The sequence below is a fragment of the Salvelinus alpinus genome, chromosome 27, assembly GCF_045679555.1.
Source record: "Salvelinus alpinus chromosome 27, SLU_Salpinus.1, whole genome shotgun sequence".
NCBI classification, from domain to species: domain Eukaryota; kingdom Metazoa; phylum Chordata; class Actinopteri; order Salmoniformes; family Salmonidae; genus Salvelinus; species Salvelinus alpinus.
The window spans coordinates 20,131,393-20,157,680 of record NC_092112.1 but is presented as its reverse complement, the minus strand read 5'-3'; the positions used below and the strand labels follow the sequence as shown (position 1 = coordinate 20,157,680).

Genomic DNA, 26,288 nt, shown 5'->3' with positions numbered 1-26,288 from the left:
ACAGTGGCTTCCATGATTCTTAAATGGGAGAAGTTTGGAGCCACCAAGTCTCTTCCTAGAGCTGGCCGCCCGGCCAAACTGAGCAATCAGGGGAGAAGGGTCTTGGTCAGGGAGGTGACCAAGAATCCGATCGTCACTCTGACAGAGCTCCAGAGTTCCTCTGTGGAGATGGGAGAACATTCCAGAAGGACAACCATCTCTGCACCATTCCTCCAATCAGGCCTTTATGGTAGAGTGGCCAGACGGAAGCTGCTCCTTAGTAAAAGGTAAGGCAGTCCACTTGGAATTTGCCAAAAGGCACCTAAAGGACTCTCAGACCATGAGAAACAAGATACTCTAGTCTGATGAAACCAAGATTGAACACTTTGGCCTGAATGCCAAGTGTCACGTCTGGAGGAAACTTGGTACCATCCCTACGTTCAAGCATGGTGGTGGCAGCATCATGCTGTGGGGATGTTTTTCAGCGGCAGGGACTGGGAGACTAGTCAGGATCGAGGGAAAGACGAACGGTGCAAAGTACAGAGAGATCCATGATGAAAACCTGCTCCAGAGCACTCAGGACCTCGAACTGGTGCGAAGGTTCACCTTCCAACTGGACAACGACCCTAGGCACACAGCCAAGACAATGCAGGAGTGGCTTCGGGACAAGTCTCTGAATGTCCTTGAGTGGCCCAGCCAGAGCCTGAACTTGATCCCGATCGAACGTGTCCGGAGAGACCTGAAAATAGCTGTGCAGCGACGCTCCCCATCCAACCCGACAGCTCTTGAGAGGATCTGCAGAGTAGAATGGGAGAAACTCCCCAAATACAGGTGTGCCAAGCTTGTAGCCTCCTACCCAAGAATACTCGATGCTGTAATTGCTGCCAAAGGTACTGAGTAAAGGGTATGAATAGTTATGTCAATTTCAATTTTGTTTTTGCTTTGTCATTATGGGGTGTTGTGTGTAGATTGATGAGGGGGAAAAAACTAAAGTCAATTTTATAACGTAACGTAACAAAATGTGGAAAAAGTCAAGGGGTCTGAATATCTTCTGAATGCTCTGTATATACAATATTCTGGCCATATGAACGAATGTGTATTCAGTATTTGTAGCCATTCATGATTTAGTAAAAACCAGTAAACATACACATTTAATAACAGACTTGTGAACACAATTATGCAATAGTTAACATACACAACATTGTTTTACCTTCTTTAATAACCAACTGATAAACACAATTTTGCTACAGCTGGCTTCACAGCTTCCCCTGTGCTTCACATCTTCCCCGGGAAACTCAATGTATCGTAGCCTCACTCAGACAAAAGAGTAGCGGAGGAAGGAGTTCACTTCTGCTGCAGTGTTCGCGGTAAAATATTACTGTTGTTGTGGTGCTTCAGCCGGCCGCACCCACACATCACAGAAAGCCCCAAGACAGAGAAGAGAGAATCAACAGAGATAGAGATGGACAGAGTATGAGGCACATAGAGTCCAGAGCAGACCAGAGCAGAGACCGAAGCAGACAATTGGAAGTCAAAAATGGACTGAAAGGGACAATGTGCCATTTGTAATGACATACATCTTGCTCAAAACCCAGAACTCCCCCACTGTAACTGTTATCATTTATAATAATAATAATATGAATATGAATAGGAAATTGAACCTCTCATTAGGCCCTATAGAGGTTCGTACTAAAATGAGACATGGTGTGAAATGATCCTCGTCTAGGCTAGCGTCTGAATGATGAAGTAGTTGCAGAGCACTGAGAAGGTGATAACCTGACTCCAGCCATGAGTCTAATATAGCATACTCTAAGTATATTTGACAGCTTGTTTTTGTGCTTCTGTCCCCACTCCTGGTAGAATGGTGAGAATGTGAACTAAGGAAAGCATGACTCAAGCTATGAGCCTGTGATATTCATGTATACATGTTGTGTATATTTGACAGCCTGTACTGTGCGTTAAGTCCTAGTATCCAAGTACTAGTATCCTTGGTTTGGCACAGACCTTATTTGGTAAATGCTAGAGTTCAGATGGATGCCACGGCCTCTCCTAGTCTTCGCTAGGCAGCAGATTGAATCACCCGGGGCATAGGGGCGTTGCAATCACTACATGCTGCCAAGAATCCCCCATAATGCCTAGTTTCTACCATTTCCTAAAAGAGCAGTTTGACAGATGGATGTTCTGTCCTTAAACCAGGGCCAGTGCTAGCCTCTCCCACTGCGTCCCAAATTGCACCCTAATCCCTATGGGCTCTGGTCAAAAGGAGTGCGCTATATAGGGATATAGTGTCATTTGGGACACCCCTCTGTCTATGTGCCGTTCATTACAGGGTAGCAGAGCTGCAGATCAGATGAGGGGGATTGGCTTTCAGTGGGGCGATGATGAGCTGGATCAGAGGGGACGGACTGTCTGACTCCGAGCTGGACCACCTCCCAGTCTGGTGACCTTTGATCCTGAGAGAGTGAGGGAGAGCACGGGTGTCCCCTCTTGTATCCCTGCCAGCTCATCAATATTCAGCTCACACCAGCCTCAGGACTCTGCTTTGGTTATTGTGTGTGTGGTCCCTTCGCTCTGTCCAGTCCAGACTCTCGTGGTGTGTTACTGTGGCTCCACTGGGCTCTTGATTAGCCATGGCGTTTTGGCACAATAGCTAACGGAACGCCGGTTTTATCTGGGTTACAGGGCATCCTGGGTAGCCAGGTGTTGCCGCCCAGGCCCCTACATTGGATGCGTCTCTAATGGCACCCTATTTAATTTAAGAGTGCACTACTTTTGACCAGAGCCATATAGGTTGTCTTCAAAGCCCCATGGGCTCTGGTTAAAAGTAGTGCACTATATAAGGATTAGTGTTCCATTTGGGATGCAACATGGGAGTCACATCTCAACCTGCTTTCTGTCGTTTAGGCCTACATCTTTACCCAGTATCCTTAGCGTGTGTGTGGGAGCCTGGTAAAACCAGACTGAAAGCTGCGCTAACTAGAGGCCGACCAATTTATGATTTTTCAACGCCGATACCAATTATTGGAGGACCAAAATAAAGCTGATACCGATTAATCGGCCGATATTTTTTTTAAATTTTTTTATATAATTTTATATTAATGACAATTTCAACATTACTGAATGAAAACTTATTTTAACTTAATATAATACATCAATAAAATCAATTTAGTCTCAAACAAATAATGAAACATGTTCAATTTGGTTTAAATAATGCAAAAACAAAGTGTTGGAGAAGAAAGTAAACGTGCCATGTAAAAAAGCTAACGTTTAAGTTCCTTGCTCAGAATATATGAAAGCTGGTGGTTCCTTTTTAACTTGAGTCTTCAATATTCCCAGGTAAGAAGTTATAGGTTGTAGTTATTATAGGACTATTTCTCTCTATACCATTTGTATTTCATATACCTTTGACTATTGGATGTTCTAATAGGCACTTTAGTATTGCCAGCCTAATCTCGGGAGTTGATAGGCTTGAAGTCATAAACAGCGCAATGCTTGAAGCACAGCGAAGTGCTGTTTGAATGAATGCTTATGAGCCTGCTGCTGCTTACCACCGCTCAGTCAGACTGCTCTATCAAATCATAGACTTAATTATAATATAATAACACACAGAAATACGAGCCTTAGGTCATTAATATGGTCAAATCCGGAAACTATCATTTCGAAAACGAAACGTTTATTCTTTCAGTGAAATACGGAACCGTTCCGTATTTTATCTAACGGGTGGCAACCCTAAGTCTAATTATTGCTGTTACATTGCACAACCTTCAATGTTATGTCATAATTATGTACAATTCTGGCAAATTAATTACGGTCTTTGTTAGGAAGAAATGGTCTTCACACAGTTCGCAACGAGCCAGGCGGCCCAAACTGCTGCATATACCCTGACTCTGCTTGCACAGAACGCAAGAGAAGTGACAGAATTCCCCTAGTTAAAATAAATTCATGTTAGCAGGCGATATTAACTAAATATGCAGGTTTAAAAATATATACTTGTGTGTTGATTTTAAGAAAGGCATTGATGTTTATGGTTAGGTACATTGGTGCAACGACATTGCTTTTTTCGCGAATGCGCTTATTAAATCACCCGTTTGGTGAAGTAGGCTGTGATGCAATGATAAATTAACAGGCACCGCATCGATTTATATGCAACACAGCACAAGCTAGATAATCTAGTAATATCATCAACCATGTGTAGTTAACTAGTGATTATGTTAAGATTGATTGTTTTTTATAAGATAAGTTTAATGCTAGCTAGCACCTTAACTTGGCTCCTTGCTGCACTCGCATAACAGGTAGTCAGCCTGCCACGCAGTCTCCTCGTGGAGTGCAATTTAATCTGCCATCGGTGTCCAAAATTGGTGATTAACGATTGTTATGAAAACTTGAAATCGGCCCTAATTATTAGTCGTCCATTCACGATTAATCGGTCGACCTCTAGCGCTAACCAAGTGTAACATCATTCAGTCTGGATAACCAGGCTATGGCTGTGTCCCAATTGACAAGGAAAAAAACAGCATTTCAAGGCAGGATGTCAAAATTAGCTCGTCTCAATCCCAAGGTACCTTAAAAGGCTGCCTTCAAATCCTGTCTCAAATGTTGGTTACCTACTGGGAAAAGTACTACCTACAAAGGTAGGTGCCTCTGGATGCAGGTATGCAGCAGGCAGCTGCCTTTGGATTGGCGCACAGTCTACAGTGCCTTCAGAAAGTATTAATACAAAACAAAATCCTCCATTTTCTCCTACGACAGCCATTTAACTCTGGAATTGTTTTAAAGTCACCATTGGCCTCATGGTGAAATCCCTGATTTCCTTCCTCTCCGGCAACTGAGTTAGGAAGGACACCTGTATCTTTGTAGTGAATGGGTGTATTGATACACCATCCAAAGTGTCATTAATAACTTCACCATGCTCAATGGAATATTCAATGTCTGCTTTTTTTTAACCCATCTACCAATAGGTGCCCTTTGCGAGGAAATGGAAAACCTCCCTGGTCTTTCGTTGAATCTGTGTTTGAAATTCACTGCTCGACTGAGGGAACTTACAGACAATTGTATGTGTGGGATACAGAGATGACGTTGTCATTAAAAATATCATGTTGAACACTATTATTGCACACAGATTGAGTCCATGTAACGTATTATGTGACTTGTAAATTACATTTTTACTCTTGAACTTTATTTAGTCTTGCCACAACAAAGAGGTTGAAAAGTTATTGGCTCTAGACATTTCTGCTTTTCATTTTTTAAATTAAAAACTTAATTCCACTTTGACATTTTGGTGTATTGTGTGTAGGCCAGTGACAAAATAAATCTCAATTGAGTCAATTTAAAATTCAGACTGTAACACAAGAAAACGTGGAAAAAGTCAAGTGGTGTGAATACTTTCTGAAGGCACTGTATAGTCTAGTGAGTGTGCGAAGGGTCAGTGCAGATAGTTTGGGTAACCATTAATTGACCATTTAGCAGTCTTATGGCTTTCTGAAGGCACTGTATGTGTGTGGTTGCATGGCAAGATTATTTTAGCTGTCATGTAACGTAAACAGTAGAAGGTTCTTCTATTTTAGATGATGAAGCTGTCATTTTGACCTAGGTGTGCTTATCATTGTTCAGACATCTCCGTGAATGTGTTATCTTCACAGTCAGTTACTGCACGTCTAATCAAACCCACACTCTGTTAACATTGGATTTCTGATCTCAGCATCTTTAAAGGGACTTTAAATTAATCCCAAATTCACAGCTAAAGATCAGTGGGCCTCATCTCTCGCCCACAACTACATTATGGTCCTGAAAATGAACACGCCATCCACAACAAAATAACAATATGTACATCTCTTTCGCTCCTTAAATTCTCCGTTTCCTTCCATTCTCTTGCTCTCTCCACCCTCCTCTCTCTCTCCCTCTCCCCTCCCTTCTCTTTCCCTCCCCGTCCACCATCCCCTCTCTCTACTCTGCTCCAGGTCAACTTTGTGGTGTGCCAGTTGTTTGCCCTGTTGACTGCCTTCTGGTTCCGTCTGTATCTCCACCCCAGTAAGACCAGTCCCTTCGTCAGACATGTGGTGGCCACACTACTGGGATTCTACTTTGCTCTCTTCTGCTTCGGCTGGTGAGTCTCGCTACACACACATACACACACACAGACTAGGGATGGCACGGTTAATCGAATATCCGCATATCTGAACTGACGTTAGTATTTGATTACTTGAGTGAGTGTTGTAGGGCTATTTTAAAGGTGCTACACATAGGATGTTTTAGAATAAATAAATAAATCCTATGTGTAGCACCTTTTAACAATAAAAAAGCTCTGTCTAAATTAAATGAAACTTATGGCATTTTTACCTATTGATTGGACATGATTTGTGAAGGCAAACACCTGTCTATACAAGGTCCCACAGTTGACAGTGGATGTCAGAGCAAAAACCAAGCAATGAGGTCAAAGGTATTGTCTATAGCGCTCCAAGACAGAATTGTGTTCAGGCACAGATCTGGGGAGGGTACAAAACAAGTGTCTGCAGCATTGAAGGTCCCTAAGAACACAGTGGCCTCCATCATTCTTAAATGGAAGGAGTTTGGAACTACCAAGACTCTTCCTAGAGCTGGCCGCCCGGCCAAACTGAACAAATCAGGGGAGAAGGGCCTTGGTCAGGGGGGTGACCAAGAACCCGATGGTCACTCTGACAGAGCTCTAGAGTTTCTTTGTCGAGATGGGAGAACCTTCCAGAAGGACAACTATCTCTACAGCACTTTATGGTAGAGTGGCCAGACGGAAGCCACTTCTCAGTAAATGACAGCCCACTTGGAGTTTGCCAAAAGTCACCCAAAGACTGACCATAAGAAACAAGATTCTCTGGTCTGATGAAACCAAGATTGAACTCTTTGGCCTGAATACCAAGCGTCTGTCTGGAGGAAACCTGGCACCATCCCTATGGTGAGGCATGGTGGTGGCAGCATGCTGTGGGGATGTTTTTCAGCGGCAGGGCCTGGGAGGCTAGTCAGGATCGAGGGAAAGATGAACGGAGCAAAGTACAGAGAGATTCTTGATGAAAACCTGCTCCAGAGCACTCAGGACCTCGGACTGGGGCGAAGGTTCACCTTCCAGCAGGACAACGACCCTAAGCACACAGCCAAGACAACGCAGGAGTGGCTTCGGGACAAGTCTCTGAATGTCCTTGAGTGGCCCCCTAAAGATCAGTGGGCCTCATCTTTCTGTAAGCAGGGGTTGTTTGGGAGATTTGTTGTGTGTAACCTTAGACAGTAGTTTGTTGTGGAGCTACAACCAGATGGTTATGTTGTGTTTGTTCACATCTGATGCTATCAGGTTAAGTAGCCTACAGGGGGATATTGTTGTTGCTTTGCGTGCTCACATTGGACTGAATAGGACCGTGGATGGATATGACTGAAAAGGACTGTGGATGGATATGACTGAAAAGGACTGTGGATGGATATGACTGAAAAGGACTGTGGATGGATATGACTGAAAAGGACTGTGGATGGATATGAGTGAATAGGACTGTGGATGGACATGACTGAGAGACTTAATTGTCCTATCTGGCTTCTACCAACACGTGTCCTGCGCTACTAGGAGCACTACAACTCTAGGTCCTCCCTCGCCCTCCCTTCTGCAGGTCTGACAACCACTCCATTGTCGTGCTTCCGGTTTCAAACAAAAGCTCAAACATCAAGTACCAGTAATGCGCTCAATATGGTAGTGGTCGGATGAAGCAGACGCGAGGCTACAAGACTATTTTGCTAGTACAGACTGGGATATGTTCCGGGATTCATCCGATATCATTGAGGAGTTTACCACAACAGTCACGGGCTTCATCAATAATTGCATAGACGATGTCATCCCCATAGTGACTATACGAACGCACCTCGCTAACTAGCTAGCCATTTCACATCGCTTACACCAGCCTAATCTCGGGAGTTGATAGGCTTGAAGTCATAAACAGCAAAGCTGCTGGCAAAACGCACGAAAGTGCTGTTTGAATGAATGCTTACGAGCCTGCTGGTGCCTACCATCGCTCAGTCAGACTGCTCTATCAAATCATAGACTTAATTATAACATAATAACACACAGAAATACGAGCCTTAGGTCATTAATATGGTCGAATCCGGAAACTATCATCTCGAAAACAAAACGTTTATTCTTTCAGTGAAATACGGAACCATTCTGTATTTTATCTAACGGGTGGCATCCATAAGTCTAAATATTCCTGTTACATTGCACAACCTTCAATATTATGTCATAATTACGTAAAATTCTGGCAAATTAGTTCGCAACGAGCCAGGCGGCCCAAACTGTTGCATATACCCTGACTCTGCGTGCAATGAACGCAAGAGAAGTGACACAATTTCACCTGGTTAATATTGCCTGCTAACCTGGATTTCTTTTAGCTAAATATGCAGGTTTAAAAATATATACTTCTGTGTATTGATTTTAAGAAAGGCATTGATGTTTATGGTTAGATACAGTCGTGCAACGATTGTGCTTTTTTCGCAAATGAGCTTTTGTTAAACCCACTGTGTGGGTGTGTGTGGACTAGAGGTCGACCGATTAATCGGAATGGCGCATTTGCACAAAAGCGCATTTGCGAAAAAAGCACAATCGTTGTTTGGCGAAGTTGGCTGTATTTGTTAGGAAGAAATAGTCTTCACACAGTGCCAGGCAGCCCAAACTGCTGCATATACCCTGACTCTGTTGCAAGAGAAGTGACACAAAGAAATTCATGTTAGCAGGCGATATTAACTAAATATGCAGGTTTAAAAATATATACTTGTGTATTGATTTTAAGAAAGGCATTGATGTTTATGGTTAGGTACCTTTTTCGCGAATGCGCACCGCATTGATTATATGCAACGCAGGACATGCTAGATAAACTAGTAATATCATCAACCATGTGTAGTTAACTAGTGATTATGATTGATTGTTTTTTATAAGATAAGTTTAATGCTAGCTAGCAACTTACCTTGGCTTCTTACTGCATTCGCGTAACAGGCAGGCTCCTTGTGGAGTGCAATGAGAGGCAGGTGGTTAGAGCGTTGGACTAGTTAACTGTAAGGTTGCAAGATTGAATCCCCGAGCTGACAAGGAAAAAATCTGTCGTTCTGCCCCTGAACAAGGCAGTTAACCCACTGTTCCTAGGCCGTCATTGAAAATAAGAATGTGTTCTTAACTGACTTGCCTAGTTAAATTAAAGGTGTAAAAAAAGAAAAACGCCCAAATCGGTGTCCAAAAACACCGGCCATTCCGATTAATCGGTCGACCTCTAGTCCACACACACCCACACAGTTGTGAAGAGGGCACGCCAGCGCCTTTTCCCCCACAGGAAGCTGAAAAGATTTGGCATGGGCCCTCGTATTCTCAAAAACTTCTATAGCTGCACCATAGAGAGCATCTTGACTGGCTGCATCATGACTTGGTATGGCAAATGCACCGCTTTCGACCACCGCTTTCGACCCTGCCATCCAGGACCTGTATATCAAGTGGTGCCAGAGGAAGGCCTAAAAATGTGTCAAACTTCAGCCACCCAAGCCATAGACTGTTCACTCTACTACCTTCCGAAAACGGTACCGGAGCATTGGCTCTCGGGCCGACAAGCTCAGAGACAGCTCTACCCCCAAGCCATAAGACTGCTACGCACACTCACTAGACTATACAGTGCCTGCAGAAAGTATTCACACCACTTGACTTTTTCCACATTTTCTTGTGTTACAGTCTGAATTTTAAATGGATTAAATTGAGATTTTGTGTCACTGGCACAATACACACAATACCCTTAATGAGTGGAATAATGTTTTTAGAAATGTTTACAAATTAAATAAAAAATGAAAAGCTGAAATATATTCAGTCAATAAGTATTCAACCTTTGTGTTATGGCAAGCCTAAATAAGTTCAGGAGTAAAAATGTGCTTAACAAGTCCCATAATACGTTGCATGGATTATCTCTGTGTGCAATAATAGTGTTTCACATGATTTTTGAATGATTCAACCACAAACAGATTCAACCACAAAGACCAGGGAGGTTTTCCAATGTCTCGCAAAGAAGGGCACATATTGGTAGATGGGTAAAACATTTTATTTTTCAAGCAGACATTGAATATCCCTTTTGAGCATGGTGAAGTTATTAATCACTACAAAGATACAGGCGTCCTTCATAACTCAGTTGCCGGAGAGGAAGGAAGACAGGGATTTCACCATAAGGCCAAAGGTTTTCTTTTTTCTTTATTTCTCCTTTATTTATCCAGGTAGGCTAGTTGAGAACAAGGTCTAATTTACAACTGCGACCTGGCCAAGATGAAGCAAAGCAGTTCGACACATACAACAACAGAGTTACACATGGAATAAACAAACATAGAGTCAATAATACAGTAGAAAAAGTCTATATACAATGTATGCAAATGAGGTAAGATAAGGGAGGTAAGGCAATAAATAGGCCATGGTGGCAAAGTAATTGCAATATACCAATTATACACTGGAGTGATAGATGTGCAGAAGATGAATGTGCAAGTAGAGATACTGGGGTGCAAAGGAGCAAGATAAATTAATACAGTATGGGGATGAGGTAGTTGGATGGGCTATGTACAGGCGCAGTGATCTGTGAGCTACTCGGACAGCTGGTGCTTAAAGCTAGTGAGGGTGATATGAGTCTCCAGCTTCAGTGATTTTTGCAGTGCGTTCCAGTCATTGGCAGCAAAGAACTGGAAGGAAAGGCGGCCAAAAGAGGAATTGGCTTTGGGGGTGACCAGTGAAATATACCTGCTGGAGCGCGTGCTACGGGTGGGTGCTGCTATGGTGACCAGTGAGCTGAGATAAGGCAGGGCTTTACCTAGCAAATACTTGTAGATGACCTGGAGCCAGTGGGTTTGGCGACGAGTATGAAGCGAGGGCCAGCCAACGAGAGCGTACAGGTCGCAATGGTGGGTAGTATATGGGGCTTTGGTGACAAAACGAATGGCACTGTGATAGACTCCATCCAGTTTGCTGATTAGAGTGTTGGAGGCTATTTTGTCGATGACATCGCCAAAATCGAGGGTCGGTAGGATAATCAGTTTTATGCGGGTATGTTTGGCAGCATGAGTGAAGGATGCTTTGTTGCGAAATAGGAAGCCGATTCTAGATTTAATTTTGGATTGGAGACGCTTAGTGAGTCCGGAATGAGAGTTTACAGTCTAGCCAGACACCTAGGTATTTGTAGTTGTCCACATATTCTAAGTCAGAACCGTCCAGAGTAGTGATGCTGGACGGGCGGGCAGGTGCGAGCAGTGATCGGTTGAAGAGCATGCATTTACTTTTACTTGCATTTAAGAGCAGTTGGAGGCCACGGAAGGAGAGTTGTATGGCATTGAAGCTCGTCTGGAGGTTAGTTAACACAGTGTCCAAAGAAGGGCCAGAAGTATACAGAATGGTGTCATCTGCGTAGAGGTGGATCAGAGAATCACCAGCAGCAAGAGTGACATCAGTGATGTATTCAGAGAAGAGAGTCGGCCCGAGAATTGAACCCTGTGGCACACCCATAGAGACTGCCAGAGGTCCGGACAACAGGCCCTCCGATTTGACACACTGAACTCTATCAGAGAAGTAGTTGGTGAACCAGGCGAGGCAGTTGTTTGAGAAACCAAGGCTGTTGAGTCTGCCAATAAGAATGTGGTGATTGACAGAGTCGAAAGCCTTGGCCAGGTTGATGAATACGGCTGCGCAGTAACGTCTCTTATCGATGGCGGTTATGATATCGTTTAGGACCTTGAGCGTGGCTGAGGTGCACCCATGACCAGCTCTGAAACCAGATTGCATAGAGGAGAAGGTACGGTGGGATTCGAAAAGGTCGGTAATCTGTTTGTTAACTTGGCTTTCGAAGACCTTAGAAAGGCAGGGTAGGATAGACATAGGCCTGTAGCAGTTTGGGTCTAGAGTGTCTCCCCCTTTGAAGAGGGGAATGATCGCGGCAGCTTTCTAATCTTTGGGAATCTCGGACGATACGAAAGCTATTTGGGTGAAGGAGAAATGGGGGAAGCTTGGGCGAGTTGCTGTGGGGGGTGCAGGGCAGTTGAACGGGGTAGGGGTAGCCAGGTGGAAAGCATGGCCAGCCGTAGAAAAATACTTCTTGAAGTTCTCAATTATAGTGCATTTATCGGTGGTGACAATGTTTCCTAGCCTCAGTGCACTGGGCAGCTGGTAGGAGGTGCTCTTATTCTCCATGGACTTTAGTGTCCCAGAACCTTTGGGAGTTTGTGCTACAGGATGCACATTTCTGTTTGAAAAAGCTAGCCTTTGCTTTCATGCCTGTGTATATTGGTTCTTAACTACCCTGAAATGTTGCATATCACGGGGGCTATATGATGCTAATGCAGTACGCCACAGGATGTTTTTATGCTGGTCAAGGGCAGTTAGGTCTGGAGTGAACCAAGGGCTATATCTGTTCCTGGTTTAAAAAAAATTTAATGGCGCATGCTTATTTAAGATTGTGAGGAAAGCAATTTTAAAGAATAACCATGCATCCTCTACTGACGGGATGAGGTCAATATCCTTCCAGGATACCCGGGCCAGGTCGATTAGAAAGGCCTGCTCGCTGAAGTGTTTTAGGGAGCGTTTGACAGTGATGAGGGGTGGTCGTTTGACCGCAGACCCATTACGGATGCAGGCCTTGAGGCAGTGATCGCTGAGATCTTGCTTGAAAACAGCAGAGGTGTATTTGGAGGGCAAGTTGGTTAGGATGATATCTTTGAGGGTGCCCGTTTTTACGGATTTGGGGTTGTACCTGGTAGGTTCATTGATAATTTGTGTGAGATTGAGGGCATCAAGCTTAGATTGCAGGGTGGTTGGGGTGTTAAGCATGTCCCAGTTTAGGTCACCTAGCAGCACGAGCTCTGAAGATAGATGGGGGGCAATCAATTCACATATGGTGTCCAGGGCACAGCTGGGGGCAGAGGGTGGTCTATAGCAAGCGGCAACGGTGAGAGACTTGTTTCTGGAAAGGTGGATTTTTAAAAGTAGAAGCTCGAAATGTTTGGAAACCGACCTGGATAGTAAGACAGAACTCTGCAGACTATCTCTGCTGTAGATTGCAACTCCGCCCCCTTTGGCAGGTCTATCTTATCGGAAAATGTTATAGTTAGGGATGGAAATTTCAGGGTTTTTGGTGGTCTTCCTAAGCCAGGATTCAGACATGGCTAGGACATCCAGGTTGGCAGAGTGTGCTAAAGCAGTGCATAAAACAAACTTAGGGAGGAGGCTTCTAATGTTAACATGCATGAAACCAAGGCTTTAATGGTTACAGAAGTCAACAAATGAGAGCACTTGGGGAATAGGAGTGGAGCTAGGCACTGCAGGGCCTGGATAAACCTCTACATCACCAGAGGAACAGAGGAGGAGTAGGATAAGAGTACGGCTAAAGGCTATGAAAACTGGTCGTCTAGTATGTTTGGAACAGAGAGTACAAGGAGCAGGTTTCTGGGCGCGATGGAATAGATTCAAGGCATAATGAACAGACAAAGGTATGGTAGGATGTGAATACATTGGAGGTAAACCTACGCATTGTGTGATGATGAGAGAGATATTGTCTCTAGAAACATTTAAACCAGCCGATGTCACCGCATGTGTGGGAGGTGGAACTAAAGGGTTGGCTAAGGCATATTGAGCAGGGCTAGAGGCTCTACAGTGAAATAAGACAATCAATAACCAGAACAGAAATGACAAGGCATATTGACATCAGGGAGAGGCATGTGTAGCCGAGTGATCATAGGAGTCCAGTGAGTAGTTAGGCTGGCTGGAGACACGGCGATTCAGACAGCTAGCAGGCCGGGGCTAGCAAGGTAGCAGAAGGGCCTTAGAGGGACGTCACGATGGAGGAAGTCTGTTATAGCCGCCTCCGTGCGGTTACGTCGAATAGACCAGTCGTGATGGAGTAGTAGGGTTCCGTGTAGCAAAGGGGTTCAGTCCAGTTGGCAAAATGGATATAGTGGCCCAAGAAATTGGCCGATGGATCTCTTCAGCTAACAGTCCAATATGCTCTAGACAGATAGCGGGCCGCGGCTAGCAGATGGGCATTCAGGGGACGTCGCGACAGAGGGGCCTGTTGGGCGGGGGGGAAACCCTCGGGTAGATTACGTCGGTAGTCCAGTCGTGATGGATAAGCAGGGCTTCGTGTAGTAAATGTGGTCCAAGCCAATTGGCAAACTAGGTAGAGTGGCCCAAGAAATTGGCCGATGGACCTATTCAGCTAACAGTTCGATATGCTCTAGACAGCTAGCAGGCCGTGGCTAGCAGATGGGCATTCAGGGGACGTCGTGACGTAGGAGCCAGTTGAATAACCCCCTTGGGCAGATTACGTTGGTAGTCCAGTCGTCAAGGAGCTCCGTACCGGCAGTAAAAGGGGTCCGGGCCAATTGGCAAAATAGGTGTTGTATACCCGGAGTGGCTGATGGACCTCTTCAGCTAGCCGGGAGATGGGCCTAGCATGGGCTACTCCAGGCTAATTGGTGCTTGCTTCGGGATAGAGGCGTTAGCCGAGAGTAGCCACTCGGATTGCAGCTAGCTAGCTGCGATGATCCAGGTGAAAAGGTTCAGAGCTTGTGATAGGAATCCGGGGATATGGAGAGAAAATAGGTCCGGTATGCTCTGGTTTGAATCGCATTGTGCAAATTGGCAAGAGTTTAACGAGCTAAAGGTTAGCTGATGACTGCTAGCAGTGGTTAGCTGGCTAGTAGCTAGTTAGCTTGCTAGCTTCTGTTGGGGGATTCCGGTTCCAAAGTAAAGAAAAATACTTTAGAAAAAAGCAGATCCACACCACATTGGGTGAGGCGGGTTGCAGGAGAGTATTTTGAAGTTGAGGTTTTGAAAAATATAAAAAGGATATGAAAAGAAAAATATCTATACATGGGACACGACAGGACGAGGACAAAGACGTCTGACTGCTACGCCATCTTGGACAGACCGGTGACTTTAAAACAATTGCAGAGTTTAACCTCTCTAGGGTACGTGAGACGGTAGCGTCCCACCTCTTCAACAGCCAGTGAAACTGCAGGGCGCCAAATTCAAAACAACAGAAATCCCATAATTAAAATTCCTCAAACATACATGTATTTTACACCATTTTAAAGATACACTTGTTGTAAATCCAGCCACAGTGTCCGATTTTCAAAAAGGCTTTACGACGAAAGCAAACCAAATGATTATGTTAGGTGAGTGCCTATTCACAGAATAACACAGACATTTTTTCAGCCAAAGAGAGGATTCACAAAAAGCAGAAATATAGATAAAATGAATCACTAACCTTTGATGATCTTCATCAGATGACACTCATAGGACTTCATGTATGTTTTGTTCGGTGAAGTTCATATTTCTTTCCAAAAATCAGAGTTTACATTGGCGCCTTACGTTCAGAAGTTCCAAAACATCCTTTGATTTTGCAGAGAGCCACATCAATTTACAGGAATACTCATAATAAACATTGCTAAAAGATACAACTGTTATGCATGTAATTTTAGATGCACTTCTCCTTAATGCAACCGCTGTGTCAGATAAAAAATGTAAAAAAAGCTTTACGGAAAAAGCAAACCATGCAATAATGTGAGTCGGCGCTCAGAGCCCAATCAAGACACAAATATATCCGCCATATTGTGCAGTCAACATAAGTCAGAAATAACATTATAAACATTCACTAACCTTTGATGATCTTCATCAGAATGCACTCCCAGGAATCCCAGTTCCACAATAAATGTTTGTTTTGTTCGATAATGTCCATCATTTATGTCCAAATTCCTCCTTGTTGTTCTAGCGTTCAGTACACTTTCCAAACTCACGACGCGCGTGCAAGTCCAGCGGAAAGTATGGACGAAAAGTAAAAAAAGTTATATTACAGTCCGTAAAAACATGACAAACGAAGTATTGAATCAATCTTTAGGATGTTTTTAACATAATTCTTCAATAATGTTCCAACCGAAGAATTCCTTTGTCTTCAGAAGTGCGATGGAACAGAGCTCGCTCTCACATGAACGCGCATGGTCAGCTCATGATAGACCTTACTCAATCCCCTCTCATTCACCCCCACTTCACAGTAGAAGCATCAGACAAGGTTCTAAAGACTGTTGACATCTAGTGGAAGCCTTAGGAAGTGCAACATTACCAATATCCCACTGTATCTTCAATAGGAGCTGAGTTGAAAATCGACCAACCTCAGATTTCCCACTTCCTGGTTGGATTTTTTCTCAGGTTTTTGCCTGCCATATGAGTTCTGTTATACTCACAGACATCATTCAAACAGTTTTAGAAACTTCAGAGTGTTTTCTATCCAAATCTACTAAAGATATGCATATTCTAGCTTTTATGGCTTTGTAGCAGGCCGTTTACTCTGGGCATGCTTTTCATCCAGACGTGAAAATTCTGCCCCCTACCCCAAAGAAGTTAATGGCTGTGATAGGAGAAAACTGAGGATAGACTTACTCCACAATACTAACCTAATTGACAGAGTGAAAAGAAGGAAGCCTGTACAGAATACAAATATTCAAAACATGCATCCTGTTTGTAAAAATGAACTAAAGTAAAACTGCTAAATATTTGTCAAAGAAATTGTCTTTATGTCCTGCATACAAAGTGTTATGCTTGGGGCAAATCCAGCACAACACATCACTGAGTACCACTCTTCATATTTTCTAGCATACTTCTGGCTGCATCATGTTATGGGTATGCTTGTCATCGGCAAGGACTGGGGAGTTTTTCAGGATAAAAATGTATGGAATAGATCGAAGCACAGGCAACATCCTAGAGGAAAATCTGGTTCTGTCTGCTTTCCAACAGACACTGGGAGACAAATTCACCTTTCACCATTTCACGGTAAAGTCTACACCTGTTGTGTTTGGCGCATGTGCCATCAAATTTGATTTGAGTAGGACTGTGAATGGATATGACTGAAAAGGACTGTGGATGGATATGACTGAAAAGGACTGTGAATGGATATGACTGAAAAGGACTGTGGATGGATATGACTGAAAAGGACTGTGGATGGATATGACTGAAAAGGACTGTGGATGGATATGATTGAAAAGGACTGTGGATGGATATGACTGAAAAGGACTGTGGATGGATATGACTGAAAAGGACTGTGGATGGATATTATAGGTAGTGGGACAATTAGAGTATTGACATGCTGCCTCTTGGTAACTGCTACTGAAACATTTCATACAATTTTGAGCAAGCATTTAAATGAGTGAGAAAAAAAAGTAGGCCACTGTGTGTGTAAAATGACCAAAATGTGACTCCCCCCTCTCTAGCCTGATTAATGTGTGGGGGGGGGTGGTACCAAGGGATACCATGCCAGTATGTGTACGCTGATAGATTTATTATCAGGCCAATACGCTGCTGGACTCTTCACCGACCATTGCTCTCCACTCAGGGCTGAATCAATGTTTATTAGCGCTGCTAAAAGAGTTCTGTCATTAACAGATCTGCTTTAATAAGACGAAACAGGTTGATGTACCGATGAGGCCTGATGCAAATGAGGGTTGCGTCCCCAAAATGGCACACTATTCCCTACATAGTCCACTTCTTTTGACCAGAGCTCAATGGACCATGGTCAAAAGTAGTGCACTAAATAAGACATAGCGTGACATTTGGGATGCAGACATGGACTGAGTGCCCGGACGTTTAGTTGTAACACTGTAAACTCTCTGATTTTATTAGACCCACACACATATTTACAGGGTGTGCATCCCAAAAGGCACCCTATTCCCATAGGTCTCTGGTCAAAAGTAGTGCACTATGTAAGGAGTCGGCCACATTTAAATGGGGCGCCGTTTGTAACATGCTGTACATTGTGAAAAATATTTATTCCCTGCCACAAAATGGCCTGCAAACATTGCAATCTTTTTGCCCACAAAATGACACACGTGGCCAAATGAGGTCAAAACTAGACAAAACATCTTTAATGTAAACAACGACTGGGTAAAGGATTTGTAGCACTAAATTATGTGCTTATGATGTGTTGTGTATCCACTATGGCTTTGCTACTGTGGCCCAGTCATGCTGTTCAGTGTGTGTGTGTGTTATCGGTGAATGTGTTTGTAATCTTTGTGTGTGTAGTCTGTGCATTTGATGCCAGGGACAAATGGTTCTCTCTAGGCAGACTGGGCACATGAATCTTGGCCCATTACTCTGACAGGCACATACAGTGCCTTCAGAAAGTATTCACCCCACTTTACTTTTCCACATTTTGTTTTTTCACAGCCTGAATTTAAAATGGATTAAATGTTGTTTTTTTTGTCACTGGTCTGCACACAATACTCCATAATGTCAAAGTGGAATTATGTTTTTCTAAATTTTTGCAAATTAATAAAAAATGAAAAGCTGAAATGTCTTGAGTCAATAAGTATTAAACTCTTTTGTTATGACAAGCCTAAATAAGTTCAGGAGTACCAATGTGCTTAACAAGTCACATAATAAGTTGCATAGACTCTCACTAATAGTGTTTAACATGATTTTTGAATGACTACTTTAACTCTGTACCCCACACACAAGTATCCGTAAGGTCCCTTAGTCAAGTAGTGAATTTCAAACACAGATTCAGCCACAAAGACCAGAGCGGTTTTCCAATGCCTCAGAAAGAAGGGTACCTGTTGGTAGATGGGTAAAAAAAAAATAAGACATTGAATATCCCTTTGAGCATGGTAAAGTTATTAATTACACTTTGGGTGGTATATCAATACGACCTAACTCGGTTGCCGGAAAGGAAGGAAACCGCTCAGGGATATCACCATGAGGCCAATGGTGACTTTAAAAAAGTTAGGAGTTTAATGACTGTGATAAGAGAACTGCGGATGGGTCAACAACATTTTAGCTACTCCATAATACTAACCTACATGACAGAGTGAAAAGAAGGAAGACTGTACAGAATACAAATATTCCAAACATGCATCCTGTTTGCAATAAGGCACTAAAGTAAAACTGAAAAAAAATGTGACAAAGAAATTAACTTTATGTCCTGAATACAAAACGTTATGTTTGGGGCAAATCCAACAAACCTCATCACTGAGTACCATTCTTTGTATTTTCAAGCATGGTGGTGGCTGCATCATGTTATGGGTATGCTTGTCATTGGCAAGAACTAGGGATTTATTTTTATATATATAAACTGAATAGTGTTAAGCACCTGCAAAATCCTATAGGAAAACCTGGCTCAGTCTGCTTTCCAACAGACACTAGGAGACAATTTCACCTTTCAGCAGGACAATAACCTAAAACACAAGGACAAATATATACTGGAGTTGCTTACCAAGATGACATTGAATGTTCCTGAGTGGCCTAGTTCGAGTTTTGTCTTAAATCGTCTTGAAAATCTATGGCAACTTGAGAATGGCTTTCTAGCAATGATCAATAACCAACTTGACAGCTTGAAGAATTGTAAAAATAATAATGTGCAAATATTGTAAAATCCAGGTGTGCAAAGCTCTTAGAGACATACCCAGAAAGACTCACAGCTGTAATTACTGACAAAGGTGATTCTAACATGTATTGGTTTGGAGTACTTATGTAAATGAGATATTTATGCATTTCATTTTCAATAAATTTGCAAACATTTCCAAAAACATGTTTTCACTTTGTAATTATGGGGTATTTTGTGTATATGGGTGAGGAAAAAATGTCATCCATTTTGAATTCAGGCAGTGACATAACAAGATGTGGAGTAAGTCAAGGGGATGAATACTTTCTGAAGGCACTGTTTATGGCGCAGGGGACAGGGAGGAGAGAGACGGGGAGGATGGAGGGAAGGAGAGAGACGGGGAGGATGGAGGGAAGGAGAGAGACGGGGAGGATGGAGGGAAGGAAGGAGAGAGACGGGGAGGATGGAGGGAAGGAAGGAGAGAGACGGGGAGGATGGAGGGAAGGAAGGAGAGAGCCGGGGAGGATGGAGAGAGACGGGGAGGATGGAGAGGATGGATGGAAGGAAGGAGAGAGACGGGGAGGATGGAGGGAAGGAAGGAGAGAGACGGGGAGGATGGAGGGAAGGAAGGAGAGAGACGGGGAGGATGGAGGGAAGGAGAGAGACGGGGAGGATGGAGGGAAGGAGAGAGACGGGGAGGATGGAGGGAAGGAGAGAGACGGGGAGGATGGAGGGAAGGAGAGACGGGGAGGATGGAGGGAAGGAGAGACGGGGAGGATGGAGGGAAGGAGAGACGGGGAGGATGGAGGGAAGGAGAGACGGGGAGGATGGAGGGAAGGAGAGACGGGGAGGATGGAGGGAAGGAGAGACGGGGAGGATGGAGGGAAGGAGAGACGGGGAGGATGGAGGGAAGGAGAGACTGGGAGGATGGAGGGAAGGAGAGACGGGGAGGATGGAGGGAAGGAGAGACGGGGAGGATGGAGGGAAGGAGAGACTGGGAGGATGGAGGGAAGGAGAGACTGGGAGGATGGAGGGAAGGAGAGACATCGAGGGTGGGGGGAAGGAGAGACATCGAGGGTGGGGGGAAGGAGAGACATCGAGGGTGGGGGGAAGGAGAGACATCGAGGGTGAAGGGAATGGGAGACATCGAGGGTGGGGGGAAGGAGAGACATCGAGGGTGGGGGGAAGGAGAGACATCGAGGGTGGGGGGAAGGAGAGACATCGAGGGTGGGGGGAAGGAGAGACATTGAGGGTGGGGGGAAGGAGAGACATTGAGGGTGGGGGGAAGGAGAGACATTGAGGGTGGGGGGAAGGAGAGACATTGAGGGTGGGGGGAAGGAGAGACATTGAGGGTGGGGGGAAGGAGAGACATTGAGGGTGGGGGGAAGGAGAGACATTGAGGGTGGGGGGAAGGAGAGACATTGAGGGTGGGGGGAAGGAGAGACATTGAGGGTGGGGGGAAGGAGAGACATTGAGGGTGGGGGGAAGGAGAGACATTGAGGGTGGGGGGAAGGAGAGACATTGAGGGTGGGGGGAAGGAGAGACATTGAGGGTGGGGGGAAGGAGAGACATTGAGGGTGGGGGGAAGGAGAGACATTGAGGGTGGGGGGAAGGAGAGACATTGAGGGTGGGGGGAAGGAGAGACATTGAGGGTGGGGGGAAGGAGAGACATTGAGGGTGGGGGGAAGGAGAGACATTGAGGGTGGGGGGAAGGAGAGACATTGAGGGTGGGGGGAAGGAGAGACATTGAGGGTGGGGGGAAGGAGAGACATTGAGGGTGGGGGGAAGGAGAGACATTGAGGGTGGGGGGAAGGAGAGACATCGAGGGTGGAGAAATAGTGAATATTATGTCTGTGATTGATTATAAACAGTTAATCACCTCTCTCTCTGTATTTAGGTATGCTCTCCACTTCCTGGTTCAGAGTGGGCTCACCTATGGCATCATGATCCTCACTGGAGTAGAACACATGCACAAGTAAGTCCAGTGTGTCTGTGTCTTTCTGTGTGTTCTAGTGCCTGTGTTGGTGTGTTGTCCAGGGTATGAGTAGTCTACGAAGGCCTGTCTGAATTATGATGTGCAGACTGGCTACAGATGTCATGCTGGACTGACTCCAGAGTGGCCGTGGCTGCTGCCGGACCAATAATGTTCAAAACATCAAGCAGAGGCAGGCACACAGTGACTCGCAACGTCATCCCAACATCGCACACTGTGTTTCCCATCAGCCACTTCTTTACTTCTCATAAATCACTCTCCGGGAGTCGACCTGCATGTACCAGCAGACCACCGCAGCCTCCCGCTCTTATTTTTCAAATGTATATCTGTTACACGCTGAGATCATTGGAACACATTTTTATTCTGAATTAAGAAAGTAACTGGGGCAGTAAAAGTGTGATTAATCATAAGTTCTTTAAATGTGAGAGCCGTGTGTGCATACATGCGTATGTGCGTGCGTTTTGTATGTGTGTGCGCGCTTCAGGAGTGGTGACCTAGCTCTACAGTTTATCATTATCTGTGTTGTAGCTAACCGTGGTGTGCTGACCACAGGCAGACTACTAGATACATACAGCAGCATGTCCTGGAATACTTAACTGAGCCGTCTTGGCTAGCGGCTCCTGTCGCTAATGAAGTGATAAGATCCGTTCCTCTCTGTCTGTCTCTTTGTCTGTCTGTCTGTCTGTCTGTCTGTCTGTCTGTCTGTCTGTCTGTCTGTCTGTCTGTCTGAGGCGAAGTGACTGTTAAGGCGCCGGCGTAATCGTCCTGGGTGTGCATCCCAAATGGCACCCTATTCCCTTTTATAGTGCACTACTTTTGAACACAGGGCTCTGGTCAAAAATGGTGTACTATACAGGGAATTAGATGCCATTTGGGATTCATCCCTGATGAGGGATTGAAAGCTGACCTGGTGATAATGATGATTGGCCATCATGGCTATCATTCCTTCCTGTTGCTTACCACCTGTTGGTGGCCATTTTCTTTGTTTTTCTCTGGCTTCATCACTTTAATAACGTCTTCTAATTATTATTTCCCCTTTTGATCTCCTGTGTCTTATTGCTGGTTGCGTCCACCGCCAGTTGTTTTCAGACAAATGAGCATCAAAGCATATGAGCCTCCTCTAGCTCACCCCGTCTTTATCCTCTGCTAGCCCGGCTGGGGCACCTCTCTGTGGGGTTGCTAACTAGTTGAGTCCCATGCCCCATCTGCAGGCCCAGAGGAAACGAATTATATAGATTACTTTGATGTTCAATTGATACTACAGTGGGAAAAATAGGATTGAACAGGGTGGTAAAGGGTGTCAGACTACTGTTATTTTCTTTCTTTCTTTGTCTCCAGTTGTGTGGGTAAGAGATTGTGGTACCAGAGGTGTTCTGTCACTGAAGAGGGGTGGTGGTGGTAGCTGTCTGGCTGATCTGGACCAGAGGTGTTCTGTCACTGAAGAGGGGTGGTGGTGGTAGCTGTCTGGCTGATCTGGACCAGAGGTGTTCTGTTACTGAAGAGGGGTGGTGGTGGTAGCTGTCTGGCTGATCTGGACCAGAGGTGTTCTGTCACTGAAGAGGGGTGGTGGTGGTAGCTGTCTGGCTGATCTGGACCAGAGGTGTTCTGTCACTGAAGAGGGGTGGTGGTGGTAGCTGTCTGGCTGATCTGGACCAGAGGTGTTCTGTCACTGAAGAGGGGTGGTGGTGGTGGCTGTCTGGCTGATCTGGACCAGAGGTGTTCTGTCACTGAAGAGGGGTGGTGGTGGTGGTGGCTGTCTGGCTGATCTGGACCAGAGGTGTTCTGTCACTGAAGAGGGGTGGTGGTGGTGGTAGCTGTCTGGCTGATCTGGACCAGAGGTGTTCTGTTCCTGAAGAGGGGTGGTGGTGGTGGCTGTCTGGCTGATCTGGACCAGAGGTGTTCTGTCACTGAAGAGGGGTGGTGGTGGTGGCTGTCTGGCTGATCTGGACCAGAGGTGTTCTGTCACTGAAGAGGGGTGGTGGTGGTGGCTGTCTGGCTGATCTGGACCAGAGGTGTTCTGTCACTGAAGAGGGGTGGTGGTGGTAGCTGTCTGGCTGATCTGGACCAGAGGTGTTCTGTCACTGAAGAGGGGTGGTGGTGGTAGCTGTCTGGCTGATCTGGACCAGAGGTGTTCTGTCACTGAAGAGGGGTGGTGGTGGTGGCTGTCTGGCTGATCTGGACCAGAGGTGTTCTGTCACTGAAGAGGGGTGGTGGTGGTAGCTGTCTGGCTGATCTGGACCAGAGGTGTTCTGTCACTGAAGAGGGGTGGTGGTGGTGGTGGCTGTCTGGCTGATCTGGACCAGAGGTGTTCTGTCACTGAAGAGGGGTGGTGGTGGTAGCTGTCTGGCTGATCTGGACCAGAGGTGTTCTGTCACTGAAGAGGGGTGGTGGTGGTGGCTGTCTGGCTGATCTGGACCAGAGGTGTTCTGTCACTGAAGAGGGATGGTGGTGGTGGTGGCTGTCTGGCTGATCTGGACCAGAGGTGTTCTGTCACTGAAGAGGGGTGGTGGTGGTGGCTGTCTGGCTGATCTGGACCAGAGGTGTTCTGTCACTGAAGAGGGGTGGTGGTGGTAGCTGTCTGGCTGATCTGGACCAGAGGTGTTCTGTCACTGAAGAGGGGTGGTGGTGGTGGTGGCTGTCTGGCTGATCTGGACCAGAGGTGTTCTGTCACTGAAGAGGGGTGGTGGTGGTAGCTGTCTGGCTGATCTGGACCAGAGGTGTTCTGTCACTGAAGAGGGATGGTGGTGGTGGTAGCTGTCTGGCTGATCTGGACCAGAGGTGTTCTGTCACTGAAGAGGGGTGGTGGTGGTGGTGGCTGTCTGGCTGATCTGGACCAGAGGTGTTCTGTTCCTGAAGAGGGGTGGTGGTGGTAGCTGTCTGGCTGATCTGGACCAGAGGTGTTCTGTCACTGAAGAGGGGTGGTGGTGGTAGCTGTCCGGCTGATCTGGACCAGAGGTGTTCTGTCACTGAAGAGGGGTGGTGGTGGTGGTGGCTGTCTGATCTGGACCAGAGGTGTTCTGTCACTGAAGAGGGGTGGTGGTGGTAGCTGTCTGGCTGATCTGGACCAGAGGTGTTCTGTCACTGAAGAGGGGTGGTGGTGGTGGCTGTCTGGCTGATCTGGACCAGAGGTGTTCTGTCACTGAAGAGGGGTGGTGATGGTAGCTGTCTGGCTGATCTGGACCAGAGGTGTTCTGTCACTGAAGAGGGGTGGTGGTGGTGGCTGTCTGGCTGATCTGATTCAGTGTTCCAAGCCACACACTGACGCGCATGTCCTCAGGTGTGACGCGCATGTCCTCAGGTGTGACGCGCATGTCCTCAGGTGTGACGCGCATGTCCTCAGGTGTGACGCGCATGTCCTCAGGTGTGACGCGCATGTCCTCAGGTGTGACGCGCATGTCCTCAGGTGTGACGCGCATGTCCTCAGGTGTGACGCGCATGTCCTCAGGTGTGACGCGCATGTCCTCAGGTGTGACGCGCATGTCCTCAGGTGTGACTCGCATGTCCTCAGGTGTGACTCGCATAGTCACAGGTTCTCACAGTGGTGCTGAACGAGCAGAGTGCTCTGAATGCCCTCGTCTCTCCATCCTGACCTTAGTGTTCTGCAGGGAGCTCGACTGCATGCGTCATCGCCACGGAGTGTGTGAACAGACTGAGAGTGTGTTGTACTCCCAGAGACTTGAAACATGTCTCCCCTAACATACTCACACACTTATTTCCTCCCTATGGGGATGTGTGTGTGTTGTGCACATGTACTGGCTGTGTCTGAGGCTGTGTTCCAAACACCACCCTATTTCCATCCACTATGGGTCCTAGTCAAAAATAGTACCCTAAATAGGGAATAGGGTGCCATTTTGGGAGGCTGTCTGGGAGTAGCAGGGCCATTATATCCACTTTGCCTCATTACTGAGTTCAGAGCAGAGGAAGGGAGGGAGATTGGAAGAATGGGAGGGAGCAGAGTGTGGGAGGGAGGGAGGGAGGGAGAAAGAGGGTAGGCTAGGTGTAGATGAGGATGAGAGAGTGAGATCGAGAGAGGGTGGAAGAAAGATGGAGAAAGATGTGCCAAGGACATACCAAGCTTTAAGCTAGTGCATACAGATCAACACAGAGCCCCCGCCAAATCACCTGCTCTGCTCAATAATGAGACTGCAGGAGCAGGTGTGTGGCTGACAGACTGGCTGACAGACTGGCTGACAGACTGGCTGACAGACTGGCTGGCTGGCTGAAACACAAGCTGCTCTACATCCTGCCGGGATGATTATGGGATTTTGTCACCTTAAAGAGAAACATGTCAAGGAAGTTGAAGGTCATTATTTGACTGATATACCCGGATCCCTGTTGTCCATCCATGTGTTCTGTTTTTATTTCCCCCTTGTCTCTTTTACTGGCAGTAATGCAGAGGCTATGTAGTGTAACATATCCCTGTATCAGTCTCATTTGGCTCTGTTACCAGACCACTCATCATTCATGTTAATGGTCATGGGAACACCATGCAGCACCACATCCAGACTGCATCACATCCCCACAGCAGACCGCACCACATCACCACATCCCCACAGCACCACATCCCCACAGCAGACCGCACCACATCACCACATCCCCACAGCACCACATCCCCACAGCAGACCGCACCACATCCCCACATCCGGACCGCACCACATCCCCACATCCGGACCGCACCACATCCCCACAGCAGACCGCACCACATCCCCACATCCCCACATCCGGACCGAACCACATCCCCACATCCGGACCGCACCACATCCCCACAGCAGACTGCACCACATCCCCACATCCGGACCGCACCACATCCCCACAGCAGACCGCACCACATCCCCACATCCCCACATCCTGACCGAACCACATCCCCACATCCGGACCGCACCACATCCCCACAGCAGACCGCACCACATCCCCACATCCCCACAGCACCACATCACCACATCCCC

The 26,288-nt window shown here is 46.1% G+C and overlaps 1 protein-coding gene across 1 annotated transcript in view; it reads left to right on the top strand.

The window, feature by feature from the left end:
- LOC139556125 (lysophospholipid acyltransferase 2-like) overlaps positions 1 to 26,288 on the top strand; it is a 74,083-nt gene that overhangs the window by 32,672 nt on the left and 15,123 nt on the right. Inside the window, exons 2-3 of the mRNA XM_071369677.1 lie at positions 5,937 to 6,082; positions 21,247 to 21,324. Of these exons, the coding sequence (XP_071225778.1) occupies positions 5,937 to 6,082; positions 21,247 to 21,324 (224 nt within the window). The remainder of the gene's footprint in view (positions 1 to 5,936; positions 6,083 to 21,246; positions 21,325 to 26,288) is intronic.